The following is an 11,419-nucleotide window of genomic DNA, read 5'->3' on the forward strand; positions in this document are numbered from 1 at the left end:
TTATTTCGATATTTTTAGTGAGTTCATGAAACACCTAGTTGGAGGAAATTTGGATAGATGAGTGATTGTCACAATAAACTATAACAGGTTGAATGATTGAGATACAAATATCTTGGAAAAGATAAATGAGCCATTGTAGTCCACAAGTGAAGGAGACTAGACCACAATATTCTGCTTTTAATGAGCTTTGAGAAACAATGTTGCTTTTTGGATTTCCAAGAAACAATAAAATTTCCAAGGTAAATCGAGTAATCAATGATGAATTTTCTAGAATCAAGGCAGATGGCCTAATCAAAGTCATTATATGCTTTGAACTGATTGATATTGCTACTTTAAAGAAAAAGATCATTGCTAAGGGTTCCCTTTAGATATATAAGAACACGATTGGTAACTTGTTAGTAGGAGATGAGACAAATTTGTTAGATTGTTGACAAAAAAGGTTATGTCAAGTCTGGTATTGGTAAGATAAATTAAACGCTCAATAAGTTTGCGATAGGAGGAGGCATCTTCATCATTGAGGATATCTCCATGACTGGTTAAGCGAGAAGAGTGTGCCATGGGAGTAGGCATATGGGTGTAATTTAGAATTCCAACTTTTGTAAGAAGGTCATAAGTATGCTTCTATCGACTAAGATGTATCCCCGAGGTGTTCCAAGTAACTTCCAAGCCAAGGAAGTATATAAGATTGTCCATGTTTTTAATATGAAAGATGTTGTCTAGTAAGGTGGTAACACAGTAAAATTGTTACCCATAAGAACAATGTTGTCCACGTAAGTTAAGATAGCAGTGATGTGACAAGCATCATGTTTCAGAAAAAGTGAATGATAAGCACTAGAACAATTATAATTATTGGATAAAAGAAAGGTGAAAATTTTTTCATATCATTGTCATCCATTTTGCTTGAGCCCATTTAAGGATCTTTGAAACTTGCATACCTAATTTGGTTTGTTGTGAGTAAGGCCATGGATAAGCTTCATATACACCTCTTCATGTAAGTCATCATGCAGAAAAACATGGTTAGTTTAAGGGAGAAAGGTCTCAAGGTAGTGTAGGCCTTCAAGTTGAGTGTAGCCCTTAGCTACAACACGAGCTTTAAATCTGTCAAAAGAACCATTAAACTTATGCTTTATCTTGTATATCCATTGTCAATTGACAAAAGTTTTCCTTAGAGTAAAGTCAGTGATGATCCATGTATTGTTATTTTCTAAGGCTTTAAGTTCATCCTGTATGGCTTGAGTCCACTTATTGGTATAATAAAAGAATGTCATTAGTATAATAAAAGTTCATTGGTATAATAAAAGAATGGCATGTCTGAAATAAAAAAAAAAAAAGATTGTGATTGGAAATGAAATTAGTATAATAGGATATCTAACAATGGTGTGAGGTTTGAAATCAATGAGATATTTAGGAGCACATTTAGACCGAGTTGAATGACGAATGGTAACATTGTGCTCATCTAGAGTAGAGGCATTATCAGTGGAGGTATTAGTTAAGTTAGATTCAACAACATTGTTTATATCTGTGATACTATTTGTGTTTGTAGTAGTTTTACTGGAAATACTAGTATCAGAAGTAGTAAGCATAGGAACAAGATTGTTAGGAAAATTGATATCATCATAATCATGACTATAATTGTGAGGAATAGATAAAGAAAGAGAGACATTTTTATTAGTAGAAGAATCATATGAAAAAATATTTTCATGAAATAGCACATTACAAGAAATATCAACCTTATGGTTTTGAAGATTAAGGAACTGATAACCTTTTGTGTGTTTTTTGAGGCCAAGAGAAATACCAAGAACAACTCTAACATCATGCATGTATGCAGCAAAGTTGATAAGTGTTAAGAATAAGTAAATTTTTCATATAAAATTGACACTTATCATGTATCAAATTGTTCTATTTATGTATAAAACAATCCCTTTTAATTTATAATTACAAAATAAGGTACTAAGAAAAAGAAAAATAAGAAATTGATGAATTTCTTATGATTTGCAGCAATTTTTCAAGGAATTCAAGGATGATGCAGTTGAGTCCTAAAGCATGATCTCCCAGTTTTGCACTCATTAGCCGAAAATAAAAACCTTTTAAGCACTAGTACAAATTAGACTTATTAACTTGTGTAATATGCATCAGTTTTAAAGAAAATGAAGCATACAACGACGCGATAACATTTCTGAAAATTTTGCGAACTTATAGGCCTCGATTGTAAATTAACCGAAGCATATACCACTTTTGGCATCGGTTAATCAAGAACTAAGGCCAAAAGGTGCGCCAAAATTTTCAAAATTTTTCAAAAATGCCGCTATTTTTAATTTGTTTTCTCTGAACAGGACATATGGCTTCGGTTATTTGAATAACCATTGCCGTATATACTTTCTGCAGTGGTTTTCTCAACAATCAAGGCAAAAGGATTTTTTTTTTTAAAAAACACCTCCATATATAGGTAAGGGTGTCTCCTAAAAACCCTTTAAGCATGATATCTCACTTTTAAACTCATTGGCCGAAAATGAGGCCTTCTAAAGGAATGGGCAAACCTCATAAAGCACAAACCTCTCCATTGCTAGAGTGTCATGTGGTCACTACTAAAGTTAAATCATTCCAATGGAAGCATGACACATGACACATACTTTCCACATGGTTTATATGTCTAGCTTAAGGAAAAATCCTATACTAATTAGGCTTTAATACAAGCCTTTAACAAACCTACACTAAAACCAAATCCTCTCCAATGGAAGCATGACACATGACACATACGTTCCACATGGTTTGGATGTCTAGTTTAAGGAAAAACCTTATATTAATTAGGCCTTAATACAAGTCTTAAACAAACCTACACTATTTGACCTAAATACATGGCTTAAATTACACCTATACTACTCCAAGCTATGCTCCACGATGACTCTAAAGGTGGTCCAAAAGGTAGAATTTAGATTGTCTTCATAGATGACTTCTACTCTTCTTGTAGATGTTTGACCATGGTTAAGGAGTATGCCATCAGTAAAGAAAGGATTTGTTCTATCAAAGGTATAGGAATCACACTATAGAGTTTCAAATTCTTAAGTTCTAGTGATTCAAGAATGAACCTAAAACTACAAGTAAGAGTAGCAGTGTAGTATAAAAAGATGAGATAAAATCTAATCACAGCCTTCACTCCACTTAATCTATATAATATATACTATTATCTATATTTCCATGTACTCTTTATCAAAATCCAAAAAACCTGAAAGTTAACTACCAATATACCTGCTAAATCGCTATAAATACGAGATTTGTTGGTACTATTATGCACCAATACACTTGTTGGATAATTATTGTTAGAAAAACGTCACCAAGTATTAATGTAACATAGGCAACCGAAAACAAACATAATAGATATGTCATATAGTTTCCCATTCAATTTTTCATATGAAGTAGAATTATCAAGAAAATGATTGGGCATGTAACTTATCAACAAAGTAACATATTCAACAACAAAACACCAAAAAATGGTAGGCAAATTAGCTTGAAACAAGAGAGAACAAGTAACATTTAATAAATGTTGCTATTTGTATTCAACTATGTCATTTTGTTGTAAGGTCTCATTACAAGTGCTTTGATGGTTGATGTCTTTAAAGGGAGAAAAAAATTATGCATGGCAAATTCAATACTATTACATGTGCGAATGGTTTTGATAGTGGTGGAAAACTATTTTTCTACATTGGTGATGAAATCAATGATAATTTTTCGAACAACAGATTTGTCAATCATAGGTATTAACCAAATATAGCGAGAAAAAATCATCCACAATAGTCAAGAAGTATTTAAAGCCACACAAATATTATAAGGATCAAAGATTTTTGTGGTGTGAGAAGTGTTGATATGCAAAGGTAACCTTCTTTGCTTAGCACGATGACAAATGTCACATATTTATGTGCAATCATGAACAAAGAAAAGATATTTAAGTTTTAGACTATTCATTCTGGTATCAAAAGGATGTCCTAATCTTAGATGTCAAACTAGTGTTCTTTACAATATTATTGGCAAAATTCGAAATAAAGCTAAGCATATTTGAAGAAAAATCTAAAGCATGCAAGCAACCATTTATTCTAATTATATCAATCTTTTCTTTGGTGTGGGCGCCCAATATGGTACAACCATGAAAAGAAAAAATTGGTTAACAATTGTTAGAAGAAATAAGTTTGGATATAAAGATGAGATTGAAATAAATTTGTGGAACATAAAGAACAATTAAAATTTGAATTATATGATTGAGAATCACAACTCAAAAATACTCAAAGAAAATAGTATCACCATTAGGCAAGGTAATTTGTATAGTTTTGATATGATTGTAAGATGAAACACTTTGCAAAGAGACACTTATATAGTTTTGTAGCTCTAAAATCAAGAATCCATTTGTTGTCAAACAAATTAGAATTAAGGATAGATTGATATTACCTAAGAAAGATTGATTGTCCGAAACAAATCCAATGTGGTGAATTTGGGCAGGAGTGGAAATATCTTTTAAATTATGGCTTTCGAAGAACTCTACAAGAACTTGAAAATATTCTTGTGTAAGGCAGATGTGCTTAAAATCTTCAAATTTACTTTCTTTGATATTTCCATTGTCCTCTTGAACAAAAGTGTTGTGAACCTATGCCTGCTTGTTGTAGAACTTACAGTCTGGAGGATAATCTTGCTTCTTATAGCAGATCTCCATGGTATGACCACTTTTGTTACAATGAGTGTAGTGTTTTCTGGTAGTATGAATATTTTTAAAACTTTTGTCTTGATTTGGGAAGCTATTCTTCCTATAATAGACAATTTCACTGTCTCCAAATTTGCCACAATAATTCCAAGCAGTGGAAGAGGTTGCAATATTGTTGTCTTAAGTATTAACATTGGCTATTAAACTTTTAGTGGACAATTGTCTTTCCTATTGTGCCACCAAAGAAAAATATTTGGTGATATCCATAATAAGATCCAACAGAAGCACATGTGATGTGATATTAGTAAATTGATCATTCAGCCTTATCAGAATTTGCATAACTTGATCATTTTGCTTTCTTTATTATACGATCTTATCTAAGAAAGAGTATGATCTTTTCTGAATTTGAATTCTCAAGGGGGACCACAAAAATAAATCAGAGAAGAATGTTGTATTAGACAGAGATGGGGATGCCACAATCTAGTAGATTGATAAGTCAAGCGAAGATTTGCCACAAAGATGTTAATCTTTGATAAGAATAAGATTTCTAATCCAAGAATTAAGAGAATCCTCTCTAAAAAGTACAAATGCATGTATTATAACTCAAAAGTGTCTACATATATATTTGGTGTCATTATATATAGGTACAAATGTTTAAGGCACCTAAGAGACCCTAAAAGAAAGCCCAAAGACATTAGATCCAAAAATACTTGAAAAATTAAAACAGAAACAAATTGTTTGCAATTAAAATAAAATTATAATTTATTTAATTTCCTAAATTATTTTTCAATTGTGCTCATGATTTTCTTTAAATTTATTTCTTCGTAGAACATTTTAAGATTTAAGGAGACGTGTTTTAATCTTTAACCTTGTCATAGATTCTTTGAATTGCAAATGTTCTTTTTCAAATTCTTCTCATATATGTTTCAGGAGATAGTCATCTATCATACCCTCCTTTTTGAAGAGGATTTGTCCTTAAATTCGTACCACTTGAAGATTCTTTATCATTTTGTTTCAGAACTTTCAAGACTTGATAATTACCATTGAGTTTACAAGCAAAGACAGGTTCTAGTCGAAAATTCTCTATCTCACACCTAAGAATGCATAGTTTAGTAAAATATTCAAAAATATTAGGGTTGCCTTGATGAAGGGTGGAAACCTCAAGTTGAAGACTTGATACGTGAGAGACCGCGTTGAGAAAACCTACTTTTTATATCATTCCAAATATCAGAAGCTTCATCCATCCAAATGATGCTTTGTCTGAAGGATGTAGAGACTGAATAAACTAGCCACGAGACAACCATGTTGTTTCCTCGATTCTAGGCAACATAATTTGGCTTGTCTTTTTCAAGTGGATAAACATTATCAAGAACAATTTCAATTTTTTTTTTGCACTGAGTGTAATGAGCATCGAACGACTCTAAGCATGATAATTTGTATAATTAAAAACAAACAAAACGAAAGCAATAGCAAGATTGTTGCTAGGATGAAGATAAAGGTAATTGTGTATGAAACTTTCTTTTGTCATGAAAATACAAACGAAATAAAACAAATCAAAGAAAAAAAAAAGAAAACAAGATAAGTTTTCAATATACCATAACACGATTATAGATGCAATTCACAACAGCAAGAGAATTTACTAAATTGATACAAAAGTCATGTCAGATGAAAGAAATCTTAAAAGAGGAGAGGATTAAAAAGATTAATTAAACAATGCATAAAAGCAAAGTAATACTTTGATAAAAGAATAGGAAAACATATAATTATGAGAAAAAAGTGTTACTGCTCCTATAAGAGGAGAATGAATATATAAAAAAAAGTGAAATACAGAAAAAACGGACAACAGAATAAACAAAAAGACTCTAGATGAGAGAGCTAAAAGAGCGAGAAGACACGAACCGAATAGACTATTATTATTCTATCAATGCACGAACCAAAGCATGATTTGCAATTTCTAATCTTGCTATGTAAACTACTTCTCAATGATGGTTTTGCAATAACAATAACAATAGAATGGTATGTACTAAGGATTATTCTTAGAACTAATTGCTCGAGAATTATGGATAAGAAAGTCAGAAATATTCACCCTTGTGTTGGCTAGATAAAAATCTACCCTTGTCTTTGCCAAAATAATTGCTCTTCGGTTACTTTGAAATAATCATTAACAAAATCATTTTTTAAGAATGACCTTAAGGGTAAAGGTTAGGAAAAGTTGTAAGATAAGAAAATTTATCAGACAAGAAAATTAAGTACTTCACTTCAAATCTAAACTGCCATAAAATAACTTTTAACTTTTTTGTTCCAACAACATAAAATTTATTTTCTATGACAATTGTGTTTGTTTACGTGGACATGGAAACCACTTTTCAGAGATCTCCAAGGCAATTCAAGGGAGTTTAAAAAAAAAAAAGTTCCTTTCTACAGATATCTCATCAGTGAAATAAAAAAAAAAAAAAACTGTAAAACAGAAGCATATAAATGTACTTTTTCAGTAAAATAATAACAATAATAATAAATTTCAATAAATATTTATAACCACCCTGTGGCTAGACCACCTTACTGAAATTCTTTAATATATAAATTGTATTTTTTTTGGTGAAGTTTGGTACAGAAAATGAAAATTGTTTAACACGTGATGATGCGAATACTTCTTTTGACATAATTTAGGTTCCACTATTTGCAAATTCGAATTGAATTATAGAGTAGATTTAGATTTTTAAATTTTTCTTTATTTTATTTGTAGCATGTATCTTCTATATAAAAAAAAGTAATATTATTTCTTGCATGATTAGCTTTTAAATACTTTGTGAACTTAAAACATGGTCAAACCAATTTAGACTTCTAGAAGTTAGAATAGGACAATTGTTCCCCTCTTTTTTTCCACCCTACTAAACATCAACGATAAACCTAACCTAAAACTTAATGGAAAATAATTGAGAAATATTCACTATAAGTTTTAATTAACTATCTATACAGTTGATATGGTCAGTGTAACCTATTCATTTAAATTATCTTGTACCATATCATATCATATCTCATATATATATATATATATATATATATATGGACGACTTTGAAGTTGGTACTTAATGCATGTTGCATAATTATTGCTATGTTATATTATGTTTCTCCAAATTATTTTCAGTCTAATACTTGTATACTAAAACTAATAAATAAGATTAATTTAAAATATATATATATATATATATATATATATATATATATATATATTATAAATATTATCTTACAAATTATTTTTATAAAATTGAGTTAAATTTAAAATTTAATTTTTAATATATTTTATAAATTGATTTTGTAAAATTAAATTAAATTTTAAGCTTTTCTGTACACATACCTTACAATTCATGATTTATATTAAAAAATAGGATAACCTTGTAAAAGAAACATATAATTTATTTTCATAAAAATTATAAATATTAAAGTAACAAATAATTTGAGTGGATGGAACAATATATCATCTAACAGGATAAATATGATTTTCCAAACATAAAATAGAATAGCAACGTTATTTTCAATTCAGTGGTGATTATGTCAAACAATAGTAGGTGAAGTTCTGGAGTCAAGAGTGATTATGTTGTTTATGGAAAAACTTGCTTGTGATTTTAGCCAGTTGTTACTATCGAGTTTAGAATTTGTAGTATGAAGAAAACAAGTCTGGTCAACAGGACTTTATGAAATTCCACAAAACCAGAGAGTTTTTGAGAATTCATTGACCACATTTTTTAAGGCAGGTATTCTGGCACAAGCATCACTCCCACAAACTTCTCTCTTATCATATACACCAATTCAACAAACTCAACTTCCATTACTGTTTTGGGGTCTATTTACAGTATGGTTGTTCTACCCAAAATGATTTTGTATTTTTAGAAATTACTCTAATATTCTTAGAGATATTATTTTAATAGACAATTGTCTAAACGGTACTTAATAATTTTAAAATATAAAAATAAAAAAAAAAGTAATTAAAAGATTAAAGTGTAGATGAATGAAATGTGAATAGGTAACTAACTACATAATAACATTCAAGTTTATCTTTCAAGTATGTATTCCTTATTTCTATTCATTGTGTGAGAAGGTCTTTCTCATTCTTTTTATCATGTTATCATAATTTTCTATTTAAAAAAAAAAATCACTTTTCAACCTTTTAATGACTTGGTTTAACTCCTGTAACTATAATTAATCATTCTTTGAAAATAGAAACATCTTAAAGGACCAGTTACATCCTTTTGTTGAAAAATATAAATATAAATATTTATATTGAAAGATCATAATTACTCATAATCTCTTAATTACTTCTAACTTATGGTGTTAGCTCATTTCCCCTTATATGAATGCAATAACAAAATGGGAAAAGCAAACACAATTATATTTTGTACATCTAATTCTACTTTCTCTCTTTACAGTGCCAAAGGAAAAATGAAGTATTTTTAGCTCATCAAAACACGGAAGTAATTAGCTGAAAGAAAAGCATTATTGCAGAAAATTGAAAAAGTTGTTGTAATATTCATACTTATTAAAGATACTTATTCTCAAGTGGGTAATATTATTCAAATATGCAAGTTGGTACTATATATTAGAAACTCTAAGAAAACACTCCGTGAGACTTTGATAACTATTACGTTCCCCTTTTGCTTAGTTTTCATATATTCCTCTCTTATACGTAACATATATGTAACTTGATAATTTAGATGCTAGCAATATTATCTTCCATTCTTTACATCATTTTCAGGAGAGCTGCCTTCTAAGCTAATCAATACCATTTTCAAATATATTCTACCCCACCTTAAAAATAGTTAATGAACACATCAAATTTGGATGTCATATTCTAAACACTCTTAATATTCTCAGTTCTCAATTCAAAGCTATTTATGAAGTGTGACCATGGTTCAACCATGGTTTCTTGGTTTAATAAAGAATGAAAATTATGCAAGAAAATAGAAGAAAAGAAAATGGAGGACCGTTTAAGTTAAGATGAAACATATGTACAAAACTGCACCTCAAAATTTTCAAAATATTTGCGGGATTGGTCAAACAATGAAATATGTCGTTATCCTCTTGAATACCACCCTTCTCCCTCTGTCATATTTTTCCAGTTAGAGTCCCACTGTTATTATAGAAACAAAAGTTTGACCAAAGACTAAACACCCGTTTAAATGGACCACACACACTCTGTGTCAAGTGTGTATAATAATATCTCCTCTATCTTCTTACCCTGTGTTGTGTTGTGCTGTGTATGAGAACCCAAACAGAAACAAAGAGAAAGAAGCATCACAGAGAGAAAACAAAAGCATTACAATTAAAGGAAAAGAATGGCTAAGATAAGGGAGAAGTTATACGTCAGCGTTCCGAGTCTCTTTCGGTGCCCAATTTCAATGGACGTCATGCAGTCCCCTGTAAGCCTCTGCACCGGCGTCACATACGATCGCGCCAGCATTCAGCGCTGGCTAGACTTAGGACACGACACGTGTCCCGCCACCATGCAGGTTCTTCCCTCCAAAGACTTCATCCCCAATCTCACGCTTCACCGCCTCATCCGCCTGTGGCTCCTCTCCGCCGAACCTCCCTCGCCGGATTCCTCTGCCGACAGCCTGCACTCCCTCCTCCGCCAAATCCAAACCGCTGACGATGACCTCGCCGGAACCCTCTCCAAAATCGCCGAATTCGCCACAACCTCCGGCGAAAATCGTCGGAAACTTGCCTACTTCCCCGGCTTCGACGCCGCTATCGTACGCGCGCTGGCCAGGTGCAGTTCGCGGATAGACGCGTCTGAAAACGTGATTTACCTTCTCGACTCGGTCCTCCGAGAAAACGGAAATCCGGAGAAGATCCGAAGGCTAATTTTCGACGCTCGCCAACAATGCTTTGATTCGATGATTTTCATTTTACAAAACGGATCTTCGAAATCGAAGATTGAAACGGTTAGGTTTTTGGAGTTTCTTGCGTGCGATTTTCAGTCCTCAAAATCGATCGCCGAAACGCAAGGACTGTTGTCTTTGGTAGCGGGTTTTTTGAAGGACGGTGGAGAGGAGTTACGCGAGGCCGTTTTGTTGTTTCTAGGCGTCGTTTTGGTGACTCGCTCCGCGAAGGTGGAACTAGTTAATTGCGGTGTTGTCGAATTGGTTTCGAAATTGTTACGAGATTGTTCGTCGGCGAAGACGGCGGAGAGGTGTCTGAGGGTGCTGGCGGTGGTGGCGACGTGCGCGGAGGGGAGGGAGGCGATGGCAGCGGAGCCTTCGTGTGCAGCGGCGGTGGTGGAGAGAGTGACGAAGGCGGTGAAGGTGGCGGCGGAGGACGCAGTGGTGGTGCTGTGGAGCTTGTGCTGTTTGAGCGGTAATGTGAAGGTGAGGGATGACGTGGCAAAGCGAAACGGCGTGGCAGTGATTTTATTGGTTATGCAGAGAGGGTGGGAGGAGCACGTGAGGAGCATGTGTGTGGATTTGATTAAGGTTTTGAAGGGTGCGTCCAAGAACAATGGGTTGGGGTTGGAACTGGGAACCTATGACACCAAAACCACTCATATCAAACCTTGTTAATTTTGTAACGTTGATGAAGTTGAACCAACTTTCCTTTTTTGGTAAATAGTTGAATCTTCTTTTTAGCATGCTAACAAAAGAATGTTTCATGTTCGTTTCACTCTTTTGTTTTATTGGAAAGAACCAAAATGTATATTGGTAGAGCATAATAATATTCGAGAATTACATAGATTTGAAA

General features: G+C 32.5%; 1 protein-coding gene across 1 annotated transcript; it reads left to right on the forward strand.

Moving 5' to 3' along the window:
- The first annotated feature begins 9,919 nt into the window (after nucleotides 1-9,919).
- Nucleotides 9,920-11,419, forward strand: LOC106765045 (U-box domain-containing protein 28-like). Its single transcript, XM_014649535.2, has one exon. The coding sequence runs from the start codon at nucleotides 10,018-10,020 to the stop codon at nucleotides 11,239-11,241; it is 1,224 nt and encodes a 407-aa protein (XP_014505021.1). The 5' UTR covers nucleotides 9,920-10,017; the 3' UTR covers nucleotides 11,242-11,419.

Source organism: Vigna radiata, chromosome 1, assembly GCF_000741045.1.
Source record: "Vigna radiata var. radiata cultivar VC1973A chromosome 1, Vradiata_ver6, whole genome shotgun sequence".
NCBI lineage: Eukaryota > Viridiplantae > Streptophyta > Magnoliopsida > Fabales > Fabaceae > Vigna > Vigna radiata.

Coding starts and splice junctions, on each gene's coding strand:
- LOC106765045 (XM_014649535.2), top strand. CDS start 10,018: ATGGCTAAGATAAGGGAGAAGTTATACGTCAGCGTTCCGAGTCTCTTT.